Source organism: Gambusia affinis, linkage group LG12 (assembly GCF_019740435.1).
Source record: "Gambusia affinis linkage group LG12, SWU_Gaff_1.0, whole genome shotgun sequence".
In the NCBI taxonomy this organism is placed as follows: domain Eukaryota; kingdom Metazoa; phylum Chordata; class Actinopteri; order Cyprinodontiformes; family Poeciliidae; genus Gambusia; species Gambusia affinis.
Window position 1 is genome coordinate 10,120,371 of NC_057879.1, and position 26,317 is coordinate 10,146,687.

A 26,317-nucleotide genomic window follows, 5' to 3' on the forward strand; every position below is an offset into this window, starting at 1 on the left:
GACATAATAAAAAAGTGCTGTAAGATGAAATATTTTCTTATCTGATCAACTTTGTCATACAATTATCACTGGCTGTTGACTGCCTGCCAGGTTTCCTGTGTAGTTGGCATTGTAGCAAAAGTGCGTTGTTGTCTTTCACTGGTGTCATTATACGGTCTCCATTTAACATATTCCCTAAAAGCACAAACTTTTTTTTCTCAAGAGAACAGACTGTGCCCAAAGTACATCATCTCTATTTGTTGCACACTTCCTGTTTTCAAGAAACGCTTTCCTACAATTTCTTTTATTTGTTGTAAGTGCTTTTAAATCTACTCATTTGCTTTAGTTTTATAGCTGTAAAATAGGAGATGTGTTTCTTGGAGTAGTTTTGCAAGACTGTAGTTTGCAAAAAGTAGATTTAGTAACAATTTCTTTTGTCTTTTTTTCTTATGCTTTTCTGACAGGACCAGATGCAGCTCACAATGAAGACATCTGTGGCATGAAACCAGATCTGCCCCTCATTTCCTGCTCCTTCATTTCCTTCCATCACCCTTCACTTAGTAACTCTAACTTCAGCAACTCCGCATTGATGAGGTAACGTCGAGCTTCCGCTCAGCAGCACCCACCTGCACATATACCACATTGCCTTCCTCCCCTTCTCCTCCCACCAACCCTTTCATCACAGCCATGGGTCAGAAGATTTCAGGCAGCATTAAATCGGTGGATGGTCGTGGGGAAAGTGGCGGCTCCCCGTCGTACCGGCCCACGGCTCATCGCCGCCAACACTTGGAGCTCAGGGGTCCAGATTTCTCCAAGCCACCCAGGCTGGATCTCCTGTTGGACATGCCATGCGCTGGACTGGAGACGCAGCTCCATCATGCGTGGAATCCAGACGACCGCTCCCTCAACATCTTCATCAAAGAGGACGACAAGTTGACATTTCACAGACACCCGGTTGCTCAAAGCACGGACTGCATCAGAGGACGGGTTGGATACACACGGGGTCTTCATGTGTGGAAGATCCACTGGCCTTCGCGGCAGCGAGGCACCCACGCTGTGGTGGGTGTGGCGACCTCGGAAGCTCCTCTACATTCTGTTGGGTACACCGCTTTAGTGGGTTCGGACTGTGAGTCCTGGGGCTGGGATCTGGGACGAAACAGACTCTACCATGACAGTAAGAACCGGTCCCACAGTTCGCTGCCTTCGTACCCTTGTTTCCTAGAGCCAGACGAGTCATTCACACTCCCGGACTCTCTACTAGTGATTCTGGACATGGATGAAGGGACGCTTAGCTTTATGGTGGATGGACAGTATCTAGGAGTTGCATTTCGAGGCCTGAAAGGAAGGAAGCTGTATCCCATCGTGAGTGCCGTATGGGGACATTGTGAAATAACCATGAAGTATATCAACGGCTTGGATCGTAAGTAACCACATTTATGACACGACATAAATACTTTCAGGGAGAAAATTCCCAAATAGTAATATTTTATCAAATTAAGGGACATTGCTAATACTATTGCATTTAAATAGATTTTAAGATAAATTATACTTGATTTAAAAAAGGTAACCACAACTGAACTAAACGTACTCAACATTTAACATTACTACCTTCCTAAGATGATGGCCCAAGTCATTTTTTTCTAAAAGTTATTTTTACCAAAAGATGAATTAGGCCAAAAAAAAAAAAAGATCACTCTTAGCAAAAATGATTTGGCCCATTATTTTTGGAAAGTGACACAATATGTTGATACTGGAAAAAGAAACTCAGTGATTGCGACATGTTCTCGCGCACCAGAGATTGTGGTAAGGTTATTAATTGCTTGTGAAACTCTGTAAACTCTGGGATTGTGTACTCTACATGCTACAGCAGACAGACAAAAAGTTAATTTTAGTCCAATGGTGGAAGTGAAATTCACTCGTTCTGCAATAGAGGGTTATTTCACACACTTAGCTTCCATTTGTATTCAGTAGTGTTTAACTTGCTTCAAAGCTTATATAGAAATATGTTTTAAGGTTTATCCAAAGAGTTTAGTTAAGAGCGCTCATGGTTTTAAAACTATTTAGGAAATAAAATCTGAAAAGTCCTACATTTTTATTTAACCTTCCTAAAAGTCACTACTTGGCAAAACTATCTTCTGTGCTATGATTCTGCCAATCTCATCCATATACTGAAATTTATGTCAATTTTTTTGTGTAAAATAAGTCTTTCCAAAGATTTATCAATGTGACTTAGCATGAAACTTTAATTAGGTCATTCTGACATATGAATAAGCTTTGATCTAAGTCAATCTAATGTACCTGTGGCCGGTTGCAAAAATATGGTTGGTAACAGTTTTTTTCCCCAGGTTTTCCCTGTATTTCACTCTGCCCAATCAGGTTTGGAATTTAGTTGGACAAAACATAATATATTGAATTTCTTAAAAAGCAATTAGTCCTGACAACCTGTTATTAGTTGCTCCTATCTGATCTTTCGAAAGTCTTTGTTTTTAAAATGATATATCTCTGCTGTTTCAACGGCCGTCTACCGTACTCCATCATGAGGAGATGCATTTAATCTGGAACATTCGCTGTTTGTGGAAATACTGCTGCTGAGGTTGTTTTTTTTTTCACAACTCAGATGTCAATATATATTTTTCTCATGAGACTTCCCCTCTCTGTCTTCATGTTGGTGCTCTGAGAGAAGCTCTGTCTCGAATCACAGTCTAAACAGTGATGTTTTTCAAAAGCCTGGTTAGACACACATCATGGATAAATACAGATGGACCTGCACCTGCTATGATGGGAGAGTGTGTGTCATGAAAACAAGCCTAAGATCCGACTCTGGCTGTCTCTGAGTTTGCAGAACCCCATGGGTCTTGTTTGATATCAAAACAGTGTGTTTTTTTTTCTTCCTTTGACTCATCACAGAGCAAAGAGGAAACCCATTCCTCTTTGTAGTTTGTTATGTCTGGTTTTCTCTTTGTCCAGTCATCTCAAGTTTCTCTCTGAAAATGTCCTCAGAGGACCACTGCTCTCCAAGGACTCCATGACACCATAACATGTTTTCATACTCTGAAAAAGAGGTCACAAGTCTCATCGCAGCTTTAAATTGGATGTTTTTGCCTCTTAAATTGGAGCCGACAAACGAAAATAAGAATCAGAACAAGAGAAAACCTCCCACTGTAGAGATAACTTAAAGTACATGGTTGAAATGCTTAGAGAGCGCATCATCACATCTAGTTTTCCATTTAAGGAGCCGTCTGCAGGATTTCATAGTGACTCTGTGTCATGGGCCATCAGAAAGAATATGAGAAATATCAAGTCTCTCGCTTCACCGAGCATATGGGCTTCATGCTGTGAAATGAGGTCTGGTTGAAAATATGCAAAGTTTAATGCAGGTCGGTTCATCTTGATATGCAAGAAGAGATTTCAAAAGGAGAGGAGACCAAAAGCATAGAAATGTTTCTCATATATTTGTGGTTAAAGTGAACGAGAAAGGTGCAGTCTCTCATAATAGTACATCACTGGGTTCTGTTTTTCTTGTGCTTTGCAAATATATATATATATATATATATATATATATATATATATATATATATATATATATATATATATATATATATATTTTCACATATTGTCATATTACAGCTGTAATCTTCAGTGTATTCTGGTGAGATTTGAGGTAATGGACCAACAAAGAGTAGTGCAGAAGTCTGGAGTGGAGCTGTATCAATAGTTCCTTGTTAATAAAAAAAAACAAGAAAAACAGCTAAAAAAAAAAAAAAATCTACTGTGCATTTCTATTGAGCTCCCATGATTGGATACTTTGTGGAAACATTTTACTTTGCAATTATATCTTCAACTCTCCATGGAGTGCATATCTACCAGTTGTGAACACCTGGATTTATTTACTTAATATAAAGGTGGCTCAGGTTGAGTAACGTCATTAAACTGGATTTGTTTTAGTGGAATTAGAGTAAAAGTCACTTCACGCCGCAGTTTTTCAAAACATGTTGAATTTTTTTCCACCTCACAATTAGGAAATACATTTGTTTATTTATCACCGCATCATACAGGTGAATGTTTGTCTTTGATTCACATGAAATTGTATCTTCCATAGGAAATTTGCAAACATGTTATGCAAATTCTAAGATGGAAAACAAAACAGATGAGATGGCATGTGTTTGTCTGTGTGAGAAAGGACAGATGGAGGCAAAAGCTATGTTTAACAGGGACTAAGTAAAGTAAAATCTCCTTGGATCTTCAGCTCCAAAATAATAATTTAGCTTTCTTTCTTCATTCTGAGATCGAGCTTTGGGAGGGGGATGTTTTATTTATTCTATAGCGGGACAACATTCAAGTCTCTCATCACCCTTCCTTTCAGAGAACTGCATTACAGTAATTGCCCACCTCCCTTGTGTTGTCCCGTTCTTACAGCTTGCATTACTTTTTGTTTAAACAGAAGCCTGCGCTCGCCGTTACTCGTTGCGAGTGTTTTTAGGAGGCAAATAAACAAACTGCAAAGCTTCTGAAACGGCACCGCAGGGATCAGTGCAAACTCTAAAGGCAGCAGAGTTCAGAAACACAAATGACAGTTTTCCTCATTAAAGCTGAAGAGCAGAATATCTACCACATATATATATATACCGTTCTCATTTTTTTTTAAATGTCAAGGTGGAAATAAGTAGACATAAGCTCTCTTTATTACTGCAGGCCCCACCAGGGTAAGTTTACAGTTGGTGTGTTCAGTCATTATGATTGAATCAGCCTGTCTGCCTTGTTGATGACTCAAATAGTGAGAATGAAGTCATAACTGCTGTCTGCTTTTGGAGAATATGAATGTTTGTGAGGGCCAACCATGAGCAGACATTGCATCACATTCTGAAGTTTATCTCATGATTATTACCTCTCCTGATGAGTTAGAGTTGCGATCTCAATCAGATGTGTGTGTCTGCTCCTGAAACAGCTGCCTCAGTCCTTCGCTGATGTCCTCATCCAACACGCCTTCCTGCGAGGAGAGAGTTTGCAGAGAATTGCCGCTGAAGGGGAAATAACATGACTGTGGGGTATTAACAAAAGATTTACCGACGCGCCGGCTGCTTATGACACAGTTTGTTTTCTCATCACTCCAGCTCAGGCCCCCGTTGCACCATTATTATCATTTTGCTCCGCCTAAGATTATTTCTCCCGTTCCTGCAACAACACGGCACCAGACGTAAAGACAAGAGCCTTTCAGGCCCAAGTTTGGATTTCTAAGTCCCTTTAAAGCTTGAGAGGCAGAGAGGTTGGTTTAATGTGCGCTAATGCAGAGAGACGTAGAGAGACGTTGCATTGAAATTAGCTGTAAATTGGATTTAAATTATTTATGCTTTGCGTAATGCAACTTCAAGGCATTTGTCTTGCTTCATATTTGCAGCGAAGTAATTTCAGCTGCCCAGATGGACTATTTTCCTTAATTGATGATGCTTTACCTCTTTTGTGAGTTAATTTGACGGCTTCTATCAAATTAATGTGTAAACATTTCTTTCATGCAAGTCTGTCTTTTTTCCCCCCTCTTGTCTTGTGTACATACTTTTAGCAATTACAAGTGTTTGATTTGCTTCATCATAGGAACCATATTTGTGGGAACACGTTGTGAAAAACACACACAAACAGAGGGACTAAAACTTGCCTTTCCTGTTAGCAGCTATGAAACGTTGCAAGCTCACTCAGCTGGAGTAATGTGATTTTTTTCGTGGAATCCCTTTTCAGCCTCAGACACCGCCACGACCACATGACAGGATTAGTCATTGTTGCCTCACAGACTGTTGGGGAAGCAGAGGAAACGGTGTGGAGCAGAGAACTTGGGTCATAAAAGCAATGAGGACAGATGAAAGGGAGAGAAAAACTGACCTAATCAGCTCCAAGCCAGGCGATAAGTAAAAAGATAATAGCCACGAAATAGCAAGAAAGATTATAAGGAGGCAGAATTTAAAAGCGAGCTGTTTAAGATTTGCCACTCTGTGTGATTATTATATGGAGTGAGGCAACTGTTACCGACACTCAGGTTTCAGAGCCTATATATGTTTCTATCACTTGCAAAAATATTCATACCCCTTGAATATTTTCACACGTTGTCCAAATATTGCTACAAATGCAATGCATTTGATGAGCATTCAACATGAAGAATCAGTACAAAGAAGCATGTAACTCTGAAAAAGAAAAAGTCATGATTTCTATTAGTTTAAGCCCACCCATCCATCCATTCATTTTCTGTTCACCCTTTGTCCCTAACGGGGTCGGGAGGGTTGCTGATGCCTATCCCCAGCTAACGTTCCAGGCGAGAGGCGGGGTTCACCCTGGACAGGTCTCCAGTCTGTTAGTCAGTAGTTTAAGCCTAAACATCTTAAATATTTTGGTGTGTGTTTATCCCTCAATTTAAGGCCCTAAACATAAAATATGTAGCTCTACGCAGAAGTGGTTTTTTGTCCGTCTTCTGTATTCATTTTGTTCATGTTTTAGTCTGTTATTACTATGGAGGTTTTGGATGTGGACCCATTCTCTGAGCAATACCACTGATAATCATAGGGGGGCACTGTGGTGCAGTATAGCTCATGCACAGTCAGGGAAATGAGCAAAGAAGAAGATGATGACGTAAGTGGCAGAATTTCTCCATCTACATTCTACAGAGTATTTATTGACCCATTAGTTCTGTTCCCATTTTTTGCCATTTTCCTCTGAAATCAGAGGCTTTCTCAAAACCACCCACTCCCTAAGGACCATTCCTGCTTTGCAAACACATTGAAATTTGAGGGCAGGGAATGTTTGACAACTTTTGAAATGGGTGGCCCTATTTACATGTGTAAAGGCTGCATAAAGGGATCTTCACTCTGATATCCCTCAGCAAAATAACTCCACTGCGCGTCACTGTGAACACACCAACCTCCTGGGTAGCACATTGTGGTGGCAGTATCATGGTATGGGTGTGCTTCTCCTCACCAGGAAAACTGGAATGTTCATATCAAAATCCTGAAAACGTTGCAGGCTGCAGAAGACTTGAGACTGCCGGACAACAACCCCAAAGATACATTTTAAATGAAATTCTGTAGAAAAACTTAAAAAATTGTATTGGATGCTCTCCAATACAATTTGCACTTTGTTGATTATATGTAGCTTAGTTAATTTGTTGTCTTTTGCATGAAGACATGGTCTTAAGGAGAGGGCCATCCGTCAAGCTAAGTTCTTCACAAAGTTGGTGAAATAAAGAGACTGAGACGGAGAAGATGATTAAGAATCATTCTGAAAACTGCTGGAAAACTGGATCCTTTAACACCAGCTCATTTCCTCTGGGTTTGGTCGCCGCTCTTGGATTTCATTCTTTTCCACAGAAGGGAGGCTCATCAGTACCTGAGTCATAAATAGTCCAGTGAGGAGCAGCGACTCCGCTTTCTCGTGGCAGCCTGACATCGAGCTCGCACTGAGAGTTTTACAACTGCTGGCTTGGCACTATGTGGGTCAGTGGGTTAGTGCTTTAGATTAACTTTGCTGCTAGCCTCAGGCATAATGGCTGCACTTGGCCGTTAATGCTTCTCTGATTTGTGTCCCTCTGCCTTTTACTGTCAAGTGTCTGTGCTTATTTCTCTTATTTTGCTTTTCTTCTTTTCTTTGAAGTGTTGGCTCCTGAGAACATGTGGGCCCTGCAGACTCTCACTATTAGTCATCCATTGCCCAGATGCACACCATTAGTGCAGAAATCTGACAAAAGCGTTATGCTGGTAATGCACTGGGATATTGGGTCGGTCTGAGCTGCAAGATGAAATATTCCAGTAGCAGCAGAGGCAAATGTGTCATAATCTTGTGTAAAGAATTCTTCATTTGAACATTGTCTGATAGATGATACATAATGGATGGCAGAAGATTTTAGTTGATAACTATTCATCGTGTACGTCCTAAAAAATCTCTATGACTCATTTGATTTGGAAGCCTGCTTGTATTTGAGTGATGGATGGATTCCCTTAGTTTCTTCATGAGTGGCAATAATTTAAATGGCTTGATTTGATTTTGCTATGAACAAGGAACTTGTGTAGTTGCCATCTGACACATTCCCACGTTTCATGCAGCTAAAGAAAACCCCTGTCCCTTCGCCACTCTAGCTGATCTTTTAAAAAGACTTTAAAACCCATAACTAGAATGATGGAGAATTTCAGCAATTTTGAAGTTGTCACGTTTTGGAACCTTTTGTTTGCCGTGATACCAGAAACGGCCTGACTGCTGGTACTGAAAAGGGTTAAAGAGCTTTTGCAGATCCAGCATTAATTAAGTTTTGTTGTTGTTGTTGCTCTTTAGTTGTTTATTTTTCCTTTGGAGCTCAAAGAGTCCATCATTAATTTTTAAGATTTACTGACTCACTCCAGAAATGTGCTGCTGTCTTTGTGATTGGTGTGGACATTTAGGCTATCTTTCTTGGATCACCCCCCGTTTTGTTTTTGCTGCTTCTGGGTTTTTTCCTCTCCGTCCGCGTTGACCTCATCACAGTAATGGGACCTTATTGATCCCAACACCTCGAGGCTGCATCATGCACACCTGCTTTCCCTAATGAGAACTGTAACTGGCGCTTGATTTTCATGTTGATTAACCTAATGCAGGATAACTGTTAGTAGAAACAAACAACATTAAATTAACATACTCCATTTTTACTCTGTCGTATTGTGTTGTTATTCACAGATGGAGCTGTCGCTATGGCACTCCAACTGTAAATGCATTGTAAATATCCCCCAAGTTATTAAAAGCTGCATTGTGAAAACATCACGACAACACAGCTGAATGGAAAACGGTTTCCTCTTCTCCGCTAATGAGCAGGCAGCACGAGTCTGAGTGTAAGGGACGAGGCTGGGAAATGGACTTTGGACTCATGTCAGCCAATTGTTTGTAGACACACGCCATTCTTCGGTTCACTTCATTAGAAAGCGATGCTTGGTGTGTAACTCTACGTAAATAATCAACATAGAGTCTGAATTAACGCTGTGTTAAAGGTGAAAAATCTCTGGGACAAACAAAGAGTTAGTGTTTTCATCAATCATTGCCTTCTGTTTTTCTATTAAGTTAAAAAAAATTGTATTACAGGTGAGATGGTTATAATTTTGATATGCACATGTGTAATTTTACATATCACCTCATTAGATTAGATTAACTGTATTTGACTAGTAAGTGCTGTGTGAACTTCCATTAGCCTCCCAAAAAGTGCATATGAAGCCCAACACCTGGTGTTTGCTCTGCGATTGTTTGTTTTATGTAAGGTTCAAATGCAATCAGTCAAACAAATGTCAAATAAATACTGACATTAGCATAATTGCTCATAACCTGGGCTAGAGACAGAATCTCAAATGAGGATGGATAAACATCAGGGATGAATGGAAGGAAGCGCCAGATGGTGAGAAAGGGAAAAAATCTTAGAAAAAACTTGACAAAACAATTGGGAGCTCACGGTTGAAAAGATGGATTTAAAATGCTAAAATCCTGATCACTGTTGATTGTTCAGCTTTAATTGCTTACCTGAGGGAGCTGACCGGCTAGCATTTCCTTAATACACCCAGCAATGGTGTTTGTACCTTCTGTTTAAAAGTATCGTTTCTGTGTGAAGCCAATTTAATTGCAATTAACATCCAGAATTCATTCATTAGCAGCAATTAAAATAAGGGCGTTTTGGATACCGGCTGCTTTGTCATCAGTGATGCAGCCCAACGACCGGCCCTGGGGATCCACAGAAATGTATGCATCTATGAAAAACTCCAGAGCTGAAATCTGTTTTGAAAGCTCAGCAGTTGCTTGTTGCTTACCCATAAATCCCACGTTTAACGCTGTCGCAGACAAGACTATAAATGTGAGCCCTGCTTTCCCCAGGTACAGGTGGCCTTTTTATAGCTGTGTGGCAGGCTCAAAATGAAGTGAAAAAATGTAGAAATAGCAGACTTTACACTTCAGTGTTTGGGGACCACTTCATCAGAACGACATCGTTTTCAGTTTTTTCAAATCTGCCACTGGCACTCTCACACATAAGCCCACATGTCTTATTATCATGGTTATCTAATCAGTCTGCGGCCTTGTAATGAATGAGGAGGGGTGATGAATGAGAGCAAGATAATCCTCGCCAATCTTCTCCTGCTTCACTCTTTGTTCAGCCAGCTTTAGGCTCAGCCTCTAATCAGCGCCACAGTTTGGCCTCCTGACATCGCCAGTGCACCAACAGGCTGGATGCTTTGTGTTGTAGCCTGATGTGTTTATGTATCAAGGTCCCACAGCCTTCTTTCTTTTTTACTCCTTCTCACCGAGTTCATTTATTGAACTATTTGTCATTTAATTCACTCTGCTACTTTTTGTAGCCCAGGTGAATTTCCTGTTTGCGTTCCTTTAACATTTATTAAATAACCTTTTGAGGACCAGGTAGAATGAGGCTATTATTGGGACAGGAATTCTCTTCATAGATATATGAAAGAGGGATGTAACTTGTTTTCTTTCTTTTTTTTTTTGTTTTACATAACTAAAAAGTACACCATGAACTTTTTAAATTGTGAAAGCTTATTGAGATTTTCATGTTTATACACCGTATTTTTCGCAATATAAGCCACTATTTTTTTCCCACGCTTTGGATCATGCGGTTTATAGCACGGTGCGGCTTTTCTGTGGATTTTTCTTCAACCACCAAGGGGCTCTTTAGCAGGAAGTTAATTATTGGAAATCAAAGAAGAATGTGCTAATTTTCATTTAGAACAATCGCATGCTAGCACTAGGCACGACGGAGAAATGTCTTCAAAACTCATATGATGCAGCTTTTAAGTTGAGGGCAATCGATCTGGCAGTACAGGTGGGGAATAGAGCCGCTGTATGTAACCTCGGCATGAACGAAAACATGGTTCGGCGTTGGAGAGGCCGAATGCGCTGGATTTATTAAGGCGCATAATAAATCCACCAGATTTATTAAGGATGCAGCCCTCTGCTGTACTCTGCTGTGTTCTTGTGCGAGAGCGGCGGAGATACCAGTGGCTTATAGCCCGGTGCGGCTTATATATATGTACTTTTTTTTTTGTTTCTGTTTTAATTTGTAGGTGCGACTTATAGTATGGTGCGCTCTATAGTCCGGAAAATACGGTACTTCCATTTTGATATTTTCTGTGTCTTTATTACATGGCAATTATTTAACAGGAGAGGAATGTAAGAACACAAACGTATATCAGGACAGCATGTGTGCATTATCATATCACTTCATGTAACATGCTTTAGTCAGTCAATCAACATCCTGTCAGAAACCGGCTGCTTTAAGAGCAAAAGACGATGCAACACGCAGCAAGAGTCCACTTTAATTTCTGTCATGTATGCATTATTCACAGCTAAGAAAGTGGTGGAAACACAAAAATCAGCTATCATCATATGCTTCTGGGAAAACAGGCAGTTTTTATTGCTCAGTTTTGTTATCACATTTTTTCTCTCTAATAAACAAACATGAACTATAACTAGTTAAAGGGAATAGCTAATGATTGGAAAATAAATAGCTTCATCAAATGGTCTCTCTCTCCCTCTTCCTGGAAAGTTAATCAGTTCACATGCAAAATTCGGAGTTCTCAGTATCTGACTGGAGACTGAGAGAAAGAAAGAAAATCTTTTATAATGCCACCTTTGGTCACTGCTATGAAGGCCCTCCTGTGGTCTGGTGTCAGACTGTGGTGTCTGTGGAGTTTGGACCTCAACAGGTCCGATTCTCATGCTCTTTTCTCCCCTTCTGCTAAAGAGGAATAGCTGTATTTACAGCTGTAGGACCAGGAAGGTCACCCTCAGATTGGCTGGTCGTGATTGGCTCTCCTCTACAATAGCTCCGAATGGTGATGGTCCCCTCCTTCAGGCTTCTGAACTGAATTTCATGCGTGTCAAAAGACTATCTTGCTGTAAGATTCAAGATTTTGGTGAGTAGAAATAATGTAACTGGATGTTAAACCTGTGAATGAAACTTGTCTGCTGGACATTTTGGTGGATCTTGTCTCTGGATTTCCCTACCATCTCTATTCCTGTACTACACTGAGCCAGCTCTCAGAAGCACGCTGGAATCAGACATTGTTTTTGCCACGTCTATATTTGATAGCTGACAGGAAAAGTATACTGTCTTCCAAACATGTTTACATTTCAGGGAGACAACACTTCAAACCAGATAATAAAAATATCATCCAAAGTATTCTTACATATCTTCACCTCCACCGGGAATATTCTCAGCCAAGCAAAGTAGTTTTGAGCTTAGCAAAAAACAAACATAATTACTTTAAAAAGCATTCAAATTTAACATGTTCAGATGTAAATTCTAGTCTATCGCAATAGCACAGGCCCACAGAGTCTGCAATGAAATGACTGGAACACTGCTCATGCATTTACAAAGCAGCGTTCTGCTGGAAGAAATAAATGCGCTCTTACTGAATATTACTTAAAGTTGCTTTTAACCCGAGCAAAGTACAAGACATAGAGCCAAAGTCGAACATACGTGTGGGAGGTTTTAGGAGGCAAGCAGAATCCAAAAGCTCTATTCACAACACAAAGAAAAGAGAAAGCAGAGATATTATTTTTACTAAATGCTTCTTGTTACTGTTACAGCTGAATAAAATCAAATGAATGAAACTGAAACATTATGTAATAGTGACTTTGACGACAGACTCCATTTCAAACTCTTTCTACATTGTTGCGTTTTCCTTCTTTTTCATGGTGCTTTTTTTCCCCTTGAAACAAATTTGTGTCTTTTTTGTTACTTTTTTTTTCTTGGCCAGCCTGTGACTTCTGGAGCAACAAGCTCCAGTGTTTGATTAAGAAATATCCTAAGTTTTTTTTCCCTCTTTGTGTAGGGAAACAGCATAGAGAGACAGGGAATATTTGCTGGACCTTGAATGCCTCACCTGCTAGCGGTGTGATTATCACCTTTTTTCCTCAGCCGGTGTGTAGGTGGAGTTTCTACAGCAGAAAACTCGGTTTCCTTCTTTTAAGACAGGAGGAGTGCTTTGGAAAGTGGTTTCCAAAGCAGGTTTGGCACAAACCCTCTGTTACAGAAATATTAAACACACATTTGAACTTCAAAAAGTTATATAATTACTATTTTTCACACAATATAATATGCCTTTAATTTCTTTGGTTTTCAAGTCAACAAGATTGTTTTGAGCCTTTGTTTTTCCATCCAAAATATTTGATTCTGTATTTTGTTGCGTTTATGTGTAATACAGGATGCTCTCACCCACACAGAAAAACTGGAAGGAGCACATATAAAAAAAAATACAGTGAATCCTTTCTGTGAGAGTATTATTTTACCATCTGGCGCCAACGCTATCCTGTCATTTTCTGATCTCAGGATCTGCTGTAGAAATCATCTCCGACCATCTTCTCCGTTTTCCCTCGATTTGTTCTCCACCAGTGCCAAAGAGATGTTTTGTGATCAGTCATTTGCATTATTAAAAAAATTGATTAATTAAAATCTGAGTGTGTGCATTTAAAAATAATAGCTTGGTAAAACTGTGTAGCTGATCACCTTTTTCAAAGCTGCAAGAAAAGCACTGTATGGGAGCTGCAGATGCATTCTCTTAAATGCACACACTCTTTTTACTCCCCTCTTCTTCTGCTGGCCAGCCTTTCTCTTTTCTCCAGTAGTAGCCTTTCATCACTCAATCTCTACCTCAGTATTTGATTTTTCTGGCCTTGCCATTCCCCTTTCCCTTCATGGGCTTTGTGGAAAGCCAGCTACTGCGACTCGCTCTGTTGTCCGCGGTCTGGTCCAACCCAACGCTGCTGCTTTTTCAGGCTTCAGTCTGCAGATACTCATGATTCTGGATTTATCTTCACTACAGTGTTTACTGGTCATTTTTCTTGTTTGTGCAACCTTTGGTAGAAACCAGCAAAAACTGACATTGTACTGTCTGCATGTTGTTTACAAAGTTACTGTGTACATACGTCCTTCCCGGTGATGTCATCCTGCTTTTATGTGTTCGTGGCCACTCAACTTTCCTGAAGAATTGATTTTTGATGAAAACTTTATCAGTGAGCTTTAATCCCCTGTGACTGTGTGTGTGAGAGAGAGCGAGAGATTGATGGCTGTAATAAACCCAGGACATCTATCGAGGTGTGCGCTGGAGCAAAAAGAGTAGAGGATGTGATCATGCAGTGATTCACTGTAGTGAGCCTAGGAAGTTACACTGCAGGTCGTTTCACCTCAGCGGCTTTGAGTTGAAGATTGTATGATTTGTTTATGAGTCTTAGGGTTGGTAAAGGTGAATCAGTACGGGAAGATTGTGTGTGTTTTATATATATATATATATATATATATATATATATATATATATATATATATATATATATGCACTTTGCACACTTTGTTTATGTATATATAAACAAAAGTGAAGCATATTTGACCTCATACTTGCTGCACATTGGGATGATGAGTGCTTACCCCAAGCTGCAGTTTTAACGTCCTAAAGAGCTGCTGAGAACCAGGGAGGACGTTATTTGTAGCCTTCTGTTAAACTGTTTTTGGTAACAGACTATTAGGAGCTCACTGTTTGAATGGAAACTCCATTTCCCTATTAAACACTTTCCCTTTTGCTTCCTCACAGTATTCGAGTCTCACTTTAATGGAAATGGACTCTCAGCCATTAATGGTCTTGTTAAAACCCAAGACAGGCGGCTGCTGTCATTTTGTGGCCCTTGTGTATGCCTGTGTGACAGCTGTAAAGATTGTGTGTAAAACAAAAAGACTGGGCCCTCTGTGTTTTCACAAGAGCTGTTGTGGAATTTCAAAAGTGACAAAATTCAATGTGTCAATAAATAATTATTGATGCATGTGTTATTCCGGATAATGCATTTATCAATAATGATAATCAAAAAATAACAGTGAAATGAATTTATTGTATTATATGTTTAAATCACATGTGAGTATTTGGTCATTTTACTTTTGTTATAGTTAGAAGTTAGCAGTATATAAGCAATTAATAGTCAATCTGATTGGTCTCTAGTTGTGTTCTGGCTTAGGTTAACCAATCAAATGTTTGACAAACCATTGGGAGAGTTTTGTAATGAACTGCTGCACAGACAATTTGAAATAATTCATTATTGCTGAGATACATTTAAATAACTTTTAACACATTATGAATTTAAATTTAGTTCAGTTATTTATTGTATCATTTTATAGAAATACATTTTAATTAGATTCAGTTGTCAGACATTTTCAGTCTTAAGTTATACTTGACAGTCTGCAGAATTAGACCTTACGACTGGAAAAACCTTGCGAATAATGTAAAAAAATGCAAACTAGTGAAACAAGTGAATTAAACAAAATTGCTTTCATTCTTCAGACCCATGTACACACATCACTCAAGGAAAAAAGCCCCAACAAAACATCACAGACATTGACTGTAGTGGTTTCATGTGTGCCTACTCCCATCAGACAGACTTATGGATGCATGTGTTTGCAGTTAAACTCTACAGTGGGAAGAGTTTAACTGTCTGCTTGAAGCATCTGTTACCTAGTTTTGTCCCATTTAAACTCTGTCAACATCATTTTGTCTGGAAACAGAACGCTCCTCAGACTTTATCAGCGCTGCAGCTGCTCCCCATGTCTAATTAAACCAGGCTGTTGGAGCAAAAAAAACATGTCTCCTCACTTGCAACTCTGGCATTTTAACTTGCTTTAAAAAAAACAACAACAAAAAAACAAAACAATGAAAACACTGTGACTTTTGACCTTCTAGTGTCTTAGTATTTCTTGTGGTCACTCCCGAGTCTGAAAAGGAGTAATTCCTGTGTGAGGGATGAAGAGATTTTGTTCTGATTATGCAAGTTTAAAGCAGGCTCCTCTGATCCTGGCCAACATCCTGGGCTCAGGGTGGCTACAACATGACTGACCTTGTGTTGCATCTTGACAGCGAGCCAGAGAGGAGGATTAGCAGTTTTCTTTTCATTTGAGGAGACACTGTGAGAGTCTGAAGGCAAATGACTGCACAGTTTTTACACAGTGAAACAAACAGCCTCAGTTGATAAAAACCTGCTTTATATTTACAATTTAAATATCTGGTAGTAGAAAGGGTGGGCATAATCTTAACAGCTGACTTGTTTTCTCTGAAAATGTAAAAGAAAAAAAATGACTTTTTTTCCCCCCTCAAAATCAGGAATTGTTGCCCATAACTACCGATGAGTCTCTTATGTCACTGTGGAGAGATTTAGCCCTTTTTTTTTTTTTTTTTTTGCATAAATGTGTCAATTCAATTACCTTGGAAAGATTTTCTGCAAGAGCGTCGTGTTTACAGTGATACCAGACAAGCAGAGTTGGGTATAAGACTGCACTTTAACTAGGCCAAATCAAAACCTTCACTTCTTTTGATGAGTTGTTTTTAATATGACTATGAGGGGCACCTGCTGGTGTGTTTGCGGATCATCATATGTGCTTGGAATCAAGATACCAAGCTGATGTCTGGGCTTAAGCACAAAATATCACATATATATTGTCATCACAATATTAGTGAGTGCAATGCTCATATTGAAAGGGACCGATCATTAACTTTTGGTTAAAATATTCCTAGCGTTATGAACTTGCATTTGACATGCTGATGGAACATTAATCCAGTTGGACAGTGTCAATGCAGCCGAGGCCCACGCTGCACACAAAGAACATTGCCCAAAAGGTTAAAGGTCACAGAATCTTGGGAAAACAGACAACAGAGAGGAAGGACGAAAATAGGCATATATTGCAACCGATATCATTGCAATATTCACCAATATTACCACCATCGCAAGATTGTCTAATGTCTTCCAGCTCTACGCAGGTATTTCCTTTTAGGATTTTTTGATAGTGAGCAGAATTAATGAGGTAGACTAAACCAGAGCAATGTGATTAATCACATTTTAACTCATAGTATAACAATGGGGTAATTATATGTTCCCACAAGGCAAAGTTGGTTTGGATTAGATGGTTGGATTTTTTTTCTATGAACAAATGAAATCATCATTTGAAGCCTTTTGCGTGCACTTAGCTTATCTTTCTCTCATGCTAAACCTTTTTTTAAACCTCTGAAACATTTCTGTGTGACAGAAAAGCTCAAGGGGTGAATACTCAAAATGCTGCTAGTGTGCATGCTTTCAGCAGTGAAGTGTGTTTCCTAAAGCTGCTTTTGGTTTATGATGTTAGGAAGTGACAGCAGGGGTCCCTGTTGAACGGGAGTAAAACTCTTTCAGGTGGTCTCTGAAGCTCTATTTTAGGAATCTCAGTTGTTCTCTTGTTTGTTGCTGCTGGTTTACCGCTAAAGAGCTCTGGGATCCAGCGACATGCTTTTGTTTTCTGGCTTCAGAAGTCAAAGGTGGGGTCAGCAGCATTTTATATCACATTCTCACAATCTAAACCTAAAATAGTCACTTCTTCTTCATCAGAAATACACAATTCTAGCTCTCAGGCAAGTATTTAGCATCAACTCTTTACTCCTTTTCACGTTGTTCCTGTCAGTCTCTTTGTTCTCTCACTCTCCACCTCTATTACAGATCTTTTGTTTTGCCCTATCTGACCTGCAGCATGTTTCCCACCTGTCTTTTTTGCCCCTAAACCTGCCGAGCTCTGCTATAACATCCTGTTCTCTGTCTTTATCTTCAGCTCCACATGCTCCTTCTTTATCCTCAGTCTCTGTCTTCAGGCTTCTGCCTCCAGTCTCTATTTGTGTCCTGGCTCCACTTGTTTGTATCTGTAGTGTTCAGTTTTTGTTTCCCCCTTCCTGATTCCCACATATGTGTGTGCCTCCAGCCCCTTTTAGCTGCTGTTCTCTGCAGATCCAGTCCTCCTTCAGCCTTTGTACATGTGAAAGGAGAGGTACCATCGCTTCACTCCCTTGCAGCATGTTCTCCTCACTCCACAGCTCTCTCGCCTGCTTCTGCTCACCACCACTACTTTGATTTGACTCCGTTTCTCTGCTTTTCTAACATTATATCAAGACTTTTCCTTGGTTGACCTCCACGCCTGTGCCTCTACTAGACCCCTAATGCTGTCCAGCAGTGAAGGCATCAACAGCTGCATCAGCTCTGCCTCTTCTGATGTCAGAAACTCTCCCCTGGCCTCAGCACAACATATTGGGTGCACCAGCACAATCTGCAGTTATCATGAGACTGGTGAAACAGGAAACCGTCGTTATTAGGAATGAAATGTGTGAACATAGCCTTTAGTGTTTTCAGGTGCGCTCCTCACTGATTCATCAATTATAGAAGTCGTGAACGGCAAAGAAGTAATGACTGTGATGCCTGAGAGGAAGGAGTGACTCATACCTGCCCCCTGGAATTCACTCATCCACCTCATTTTGTAGAGATTTACTTCAGACTTCTGGCATATCTTTAATCGTCTGCTCACAATTTTTCTTTTTCTTTTTCATTTTTTAGATTGTTTTTATATTTTTTCTTTTTCTTTAGAAAAATGTAATTACATTTGCCCTACATGACACTGTAGTTGTCATTAACAATAAAATGCGAGCCCACTGCCAACATCAACATCATCAGGTTAGGCAGGTAGTCAAGTTATTGTGCCTGACGGTGTTATGTTCAAAGTATAGAACATTATTTATCATCAATTTGATTCTAGTGTATCCAGATCTCCACTCTACTCTGAGATTTCTAAAGTGTGCCAATATTCCCAATTCCTGCATGTTTTATGGCACAGATGGTGAAGGCTCCAAACAATAACACAACCTTCCTGTTATCCACCAGAACTTTAACTCTCTCTCACTCTCTCACAGCCAGAATAACAAGATTTGCCTCGTGAGTTTTGGTTCAGGTGTTTTACCAGATAGTCTCAGTCAGTTATCCCACACAGTCTAACACGTCCAATCATTACTTCGAGGAAATCATCCTGCAATCAAGTATAAGCTTGATGCCGTCTGTGACAAGCTCTGACTTAGTTGGATGTAGAGATGATCGTTACTCATTATGACACACCACTAAACGCTGTGTTTCCTCTGAAGTGTAGAAGTGCTGATATCATCCTAAAACAGCTTTGTGTGCCTGTGATATTTGTTTTGGTGCTTTAGTGTCTGTTGAAAAAGCTACTCTCTCACAAGCACACCATTTTATTTCTATCAATCTGAGGACTTTGTTGTGAATTTTAGTAACTACATTTATGCCTAACCCTAACCTTGACCATAGGATATTCCTAGCCCTAGCCCTAATAAAAGCTTAATTCACACCATGCCTCTAATCCTAACTAGTAAAACTCAGTGTAATTGGAAAGAAAACAGAGGATCAGGAAAATGTCCTTACTCATGTACAAATACAGACACACACACAAAGCCTGACCTGACACAAAAAGCTGCTGACGGATCAGCTGGCTTGTTATCTCAGCCTGTCTGTCAGGTTGGTGGCAGAGGCTCTCCTGCTGCATGTGTGCACGTGAGAAAGCTTATGACTGTGTGTGTGCACGTGTTTGTGGGGGGACATTGTCCTGTCTTCTTTCTAAAAGACCTTCTATAGTGGAGCCACAGCTGTCTTTTTATGGCCTCTCACATGACTTTAGCAAATTTTTTTTGTTCTGGTTTTTCGTGTTTTCCTTTTATCCTTTCTGTCTTTACCAACTCTTTGTTTGTTGACTTGAAAAAAACACTTTTGCAGAGTTTATATACACATACAGTGTAATGCTAAAACTAGGCTTCCTGTAGTCCAGAGTGGAATCCTATGACATTTGTAACAAAACTTTTCATTCTCACACTCGATTGCCACTTTACTTTTAACCATAAAAACCTAGAATATAGTCATTTATCATTCTCATTGTGAAAATATGGATTTCCTTCAATCTATGTCACTATGAAATGTGATGTTAGATGGCATTTTAAAATGAACCTGCATTTCATTTTGTCACATCCACTTTATTCTATAAGTTGAAAATCACAACACAATTTTTAAACATTAAAAAAACATTGATTTTTCAAATCAGCTTTTACAGCTGATTCTGATTTTGAGTCTATTAAATTCTTCCAGGTCTGAAAAGGTATAAAAAAAATGTACGGTGCACCGATTGCAGTTTTATGGTTGATCGCCTAATACCAATCTTTAAGAAGCCTGACCTGCCGATTTTGATTTTGGCTAATACTGATTTTTTTGTCTGAAATGTTGCTAAATATAGCAAGAAAGTTGCTGAATTGGCAACACACGCAGAGGAGACAGATCTCTAGGTTTTCTTTTCCTTTGTAACCTGATATTTATAGAAGACAGTGAATTGATGGCTGGGTCAGAATAGAGTATTTTCTGGTTTTTGCTCACGTTTTGGTGTTCTGTTAGATGTTGAAGAAAGAAAATGTCTCCTGAGGAGTTTCCCTACAAATCACATAAAAAATAACTATTACTATTTTGATTTGTGTTTCAGCAGATTCCTCCTGAAGTCACCATTTTTCTAGATACGTTTTTCCCCTCCTCCCAGTGGCGTAAAGGACATTAGTACTCTCTCTGCTATGTAGCTTTCCTTTAACTCCTTCCACCTCTGTGCTCCCTTGACCTCTTCACATCGCTCTCCTCTTCATCGTCTCAGCCGTTTGCTGCTCCTCCGTAGCCCGTCCTCCTCCCCCGCCACCGTTATTTTTCCACCTCTCTTTCACATCTTGCCTCCTCCTGTTTCTCTTATCTCCTCTCCTCTCATCCCAGAGGAGATGGCGCACATCGGATTTACAGTAATTCTGCACGGTAAAGAGAGAACAGAGCTTTAAAAAGAAACACCACCATGCCTTGTATTGCCGCCATCGCTCGTCTCTATAGTAGCCAGATCTGCCCACAGTGCCCACCTCTCCTGTGTGACACTAACACATTAGTCATATTTTTAAAAAATGTCTCAAGTGATTTAAGCGCTACCATTAGGTTAGTTTTGTTGAAATATTTTGAATATGTAGTTTTGACTTGAGAGAAGAGTGCTCCTTTTAAATCTGTGTGAGACGGTCTTTGTTTGCATCCATCAGACCTCCCGTCATGTGGCTGCATCCTCCTTTAAGTACAAAAGGATTTTCTGAGAAATCCTCCACTACTTCATCAGTTTTGCACAGCGGCTTCCTGAAGGGTAACTGTGCTAAACATTTGGTGGTGTTGTATAATGAAGCACGGGAGAAGACGCAGAGCCAGTTCAGAATAAGGCGGACTGTTGCTGTGAAGGACACTGGTGTTGGACAGAGATGAGTTTCTGGTGCGCCTGAAAAAGAGAGAACTGTGCTCAAAAGAGTGAAGACACACCATCGACTAATCCCTGCCTCGGCTCAGATGGGGTTTTTTTCAAGTGAGGTTTAAATATCTTTTTCTGCCTTTCTCATTGATGTATGAGGAGTAACTGCTGCGTCTTTTTCATGATTCCCAGGGTACGCGTCAAATGGAGGCAGAGAGATGTTTAAATGTGTATTTCAGAAAGCTTTGATGTTGACACACTGAAGAAAGTCCCCTCTAACACCACTTACATCTGACTTTTAACTTTAGGGGAAAGAGGAAATCATTATTCCCTGCCAAGTTTCAAGTCTGCAGTACTTCTGGGTGTTTATAATCTCAACTTCCACTAATTAAAATGTTAAATTAAGCATCAGTACTTGTCCCCTCCCAAAGTTTTAAATAAACGAGTAAACAACCAAATAACTTCGGAGATGCGCTGATTGGAGATTTAGTGCCAGCACCACTTTAACTATAAATGGTATAATCAACAGTGCTCAAAGTATTTTGTTTAATCTGTCATGCTATCAGAGCTCATTGTCACTGCAAAACAACCTTTACTCTTTTAAAATACAGTAAAAAATATCCAGTCAAATTAAAAATACTTTACCCATCCTAAAGGAAAATTAAAACAGCTCAACGCCTGAGCAGCAGAGACAATACTCCACGGTAACATGTCCATCAACATTTGATGGTGTCACCCTGATAATCTGTCTCATTTGCTTTTGCTGCTCCTCTTTAACTGTCTGTAATGACTTCCACACTTTTGAAACTGGGAACTGTCATCTGATTCACCAATCAAACAAAGAACAGTTAGGATCAGTTGAGCTTGAAAATTGTCTGTTTCCAGGCAACAAAAGATAAAAACTAACAGCTTTGCCAAGTAACTTTTCATATCTTTCGCAACACAATTAGTATTTATTGCTGTCACATTTGCTCTGACTTGGCACACATCTTTATATGATTGCTGTTGGAAACATTTTTTGTCAACTAAATCATGTTAATAATATTTCTGTGTTTTCATGAAGTTTTCAGGTTCCTTCTTGAGATGTAGCGTGTGTTCCTGTTTTGATTTCCTGTGTTCGTGAGCTTGCATTGGTTTGTGCTCTTTGCACCTGCGTTGCTGGCAAGACTTGTGGATTTCCTTTTGTGCAAATATTTGTCTCTGTGCATGTTTCCTGTTAACTGGAAAACACTGCAATGGGTCAGTGGACTGACATTGGGTTAACTGGTGTGATATGTGTCACGCTGTATGGACTATTGAGCTGTTGCTAGCTGTAACCTTTTCTGCATTCACAAGCTTATAAGCAGACAAAGGTCAGTACCTAACTTTGCACAACATAAGAAAACCCTAAAACTGCAGTTTTCTCCCCATTTTAAAATAATATTGACTTTAATTAAAGGATTAAGGGATTATATGACCCTGTTAATTCTTCAACCTCTGAGGCTTAGAAAGCACTTTCATAGCTAACAGGATAATGCCTGCATTGTCATCAAGCTAAACAGAGATGTGTTTTTTGACCCTTATTGCCATGTAGAGATTAAGGTGTTTTTTTCTCAACTTGGAGACATTTTTTTAAATAAAATATATACCAGGTGATTAATGCCCTAGAATTTTAGAGTAAAAAAGAAGAACTTTAAAAAGCAGCAGCAGGGCTTTGTTGATGGAGGAGTCCCTACCAGGTTTATTTATGTAGCACTAAAAAAAAACCCACAAGGGTGGAAAATGAAAGTTTAGAGTTACAGATGAGATGAAGAGGAAGCGAAAAGAGAGAGGAAGACTTGAGAGTAAAGAAGAAAAAGATATTTTTTTCTCTAAGATATCCGATGTGATTTCATATCACATTTCTTTGGCTGGTGCAGAATGAGAGATCACACAGCTCAGTTAAAGTGTGTCCTCCTGTAATGGTGCTTGCAAAGCCGAGATCAGTTTACGTCTAACTACATTTTCTTTAGCTGACTTTCTGCAGTTTGCTCACAAACACTGACTCCTGTTTCTGTACATTTTTCTTTCCTTTTCTTTCTTTTTTTTTTAAAAACATTTGTTTTCTGTCCCGATGCTTTGATGTCTCTCGGTCTTCTTGGACGCTTCCCTTCCACAACCTTCCCATTCTGTTTCTTCCTGCTCCAAATTGTAGACGCAGCTGACTGAGAGAAACCAGCGCCTTTTGCCACCTTGATAATGACGTTTTCTAATCCCCTCCATTGTTTCGGCTGACAGGCCTCTTGTTGGGACCATGTTTCCTGTCAATCAGCCACACAGCCCCAGCTCCTTGTGGTCTGTCAGCACTCTTTTAAACCCAGACTCATTTACATAGACTTTGCAGGCATTTGTTTCAGAAATTCAAATTTGAGGCTAATTCCAACATGAGATTGTAACATCTTGTTCTTATTTACAACAGTGACATTTTACTTTATTTTGTTCTATTTGGTTTGCAGGACTTTGTTGTCAGTATGAATGATTATTAATGATGTGTCATGTATGAACGATGTTGGATCTTTCTAAAACTGAGCTGTGATACATGCAACAGACTCTATTAAAAAAACAGGGTGCTGTTTTAATAGAAATGGGGCTGAATAAGTCTGGATCTCCCACAACTCGTCTCTATTAAAGTTTATAGTTTGAACTGCAGTTCATATTCATAACTCAGCACAAACAGAAAGTTGTCAAAGAGCTTACGACGGCAAGTTAGGAATATAGTTTAACTTTTCTAATTTCCCTGTTGGTCGAGTTAAATGGAAAATAACATTTTATCCCTTCGTACCTTGTTGGTGTATCCGTCTTGAGTAGAAATATATATCCTCCACTGACGCTGTCTCATTTATTTTCTTGACGAAAGAGTGAGAATGATGTCAAATGTGAAGTAGCAAGGGCATGCTGTGGTGGCGTAGGGGGTAGCGCGACCCACGTTTGGAGGCCTTCAGTCCTCGACGCGGCGGTCGCGGGTTCGATTCCTGGACCTGGCTGACATTTGCTGCATGTCTTCCCCACTCTTCTTCCCCCTTTCCTGTCAGCCTGCTTTCGAATAAGGGACACTAGAGCCCACAAAAAGACCCCCTGGCGGGAAAAAAAAAAAAAAAAAGTGAAGTAGCAAACATTAATTACAGTGGCGTCACTATTTTGGTAGCGTTTTCTGTTTATTCAGGGACGTCTGCAACAATAGCGCTGCAACCCTGGTGATGCTGAACGTACATTCAAGATCAAAATGATTAATGCACCTCACAGTTTCAGCATTAAAATAATCCTTCCATTTATTTCTTTGGACTAACAGCCAATATTGATGCCTTGGAGTGGCTCAGTCAGAAAGCAGATTTGAGTTAAATATTAGGGTGATGGCAGGGAGGCATTCAATCTGTAAATTTTATTTTATTTTTTTTACTGATGCTCCTTTTTCATTAATTTATTACCTTTTGCAAGATGTCTGTCCCCTTTCCTGTCAGAAACAAACCTCATGGTTGAATGGAAAATAATTCAACCATCTCTAACCAGGGAATAAACAACTGTGACCTTATTCAGAAAGTTGGATTTGACATCCTGGATAGCGTGATAAAAGGTTTCAGTTTTGAGGGAAATTAGATTTGACTTTCTTCTCATATGACTTCGACACCCTTTGTGGTTTTGTTTACATATTTTGGCCACTAAATAAATCCTGCTGGTTTCCTTTACAGCAGGATTTATTAATGCTCCCGACCCTAACAAGCTCATAGAAGCAGCATGTAAAGTAGTCATACTTTAAAAGTCTAAAGGAACTGTTTTATAATTCTTGTTTCATTCCAGTCAGATTTAATGTGAGGATCTACGATCACCCACCTGCACACAGAACTGCAGTATTATTTAAATATAACTACTTAGACCCTCTAGCTTCCACTTTAACTATAATAAAACTTCACAGCCAGAGTTTTCCTCCCAAATGTAGCAGAGTTAATTAGAACCAGTGAGTGGTGCAGCAGAGAAGTTGATGATCCTTTTCTTTTGTGTTCAGGTTCACATAAAAGAGGCAGCTGCAGTAGAGACTCGAACCTTACTATGAATGTTGTTTCCATATGCATCTGAAAAAACTCATTTTGTTCTCCTTTGAGCAAAAGAAACCAAAAAAAAGCCTTTCTTCTTTTTCCGAACTTCTCTTTTTCTTCCCCCTTTAAACCTATACCTTTGTCGGCTTTTATTTCCCCCCAGGTTAGTTTTTACATCCATCAATAAAAAGAGATGCTGCTTTTGCCATTTTCTTTCCTCACTCCCATTATCATTTTCCACAGACTACAAATCGGGCTCTTCACCACTCTGTGCTGCATCTCATTACAGGCGTCGCGTCACATTGCTTTCCCATATGACTCGTTGTTCCCGCTGCAGTAGATCAGAGGTCTCGGTTCATATTCATAGAAAGATGCGGGATCAGAGCAGAAGTTCCTCATTACGACGGGCCGACTCTCCCAGAACTCACCCTGATGTCTCTCAAGTTTAAAGGGATTCCTTTTGAGCGGTTGAGGAAGGTAAAAAAAACAAAACAAAACCAAACAAACAAACAAAAAAAAAAAAACAATAAGTTGCTGGTTTGATTCTCAACAGGAAGAACCTGGAAAAAAAAGCAAAAAGAAAGACAGAAATGTTTTCCTTCCTCTCTTCTTTTTATTTGCATTAGTAAAGTACTTTACTACTTTCTTATATATTAATCCAGCTAAAAAAATTATAAATGTTTACCTGTTCTTTGAAAATTGCTATTATGAAACGATTAAACTAAACTAGTTTAGCATCATAAATAGAAGCTTGCTTAATGTATCGGAAACTGCATGCGTGTCTTTTTCTGAACTACTGGTCGTACTGCGATATGAAGCCCTTCCACTCTGAACGCGTAATGACGCAGATGCAAATGACCCAGTGGCTGATGATCCACAGTATATCGCTTTATTACCTTTTCTCACTTAAGGATAAACTTATAGAATCAAACACGATGGAATCAGAGTCATTAAGTGAGATTTGGTTTTTGCCTTGATTTGTTTCGGCGAATTTGTTTAGTTATTAAGCCCAGCAAATTAGAGTTATCAGGCAATACAAGCCCATTATGAACATCTGAAGGCAGCGGATGATTAATGAAGAGCTTTTATTCAGTTTGCCATTTATAGAGCATCGCAGCCAGCTGGAGCTGGAACTGTATGCACAAACAATTTGCAG

The 26,317-nt window shown here is 39.5% G+C and overlaps 1 protein-coding gene across 9 annotated transcripts in view; it reads left to right on the top strand.

Annotated features, from left to right (window-relative positions):
• LOC122841121 (SPRY domain-containing SOCS box protein 4-like) overlaps positions 1-26,317 on the top strand; it is a 71,832-nt gene that overhangs the window by 39,028 nt on the left and 6,487 nt on the right. For all 9 annotated transcript variants that reach the window (XM_044134149.1, XM_044134148.1, XM_044134151.1 and 6 more), the window contains one exon: positions 444-1,399. In XM_044134149.1, coding sequence (XP_043990084.1) covers positions 667-1,399 — 733 coding nt within the window. In that variant the 5' untranslated portion in view covers positions 444-666. The remainder of the gene's footprint in view (positions 1-443; positions 1,400-26,317) is intronic.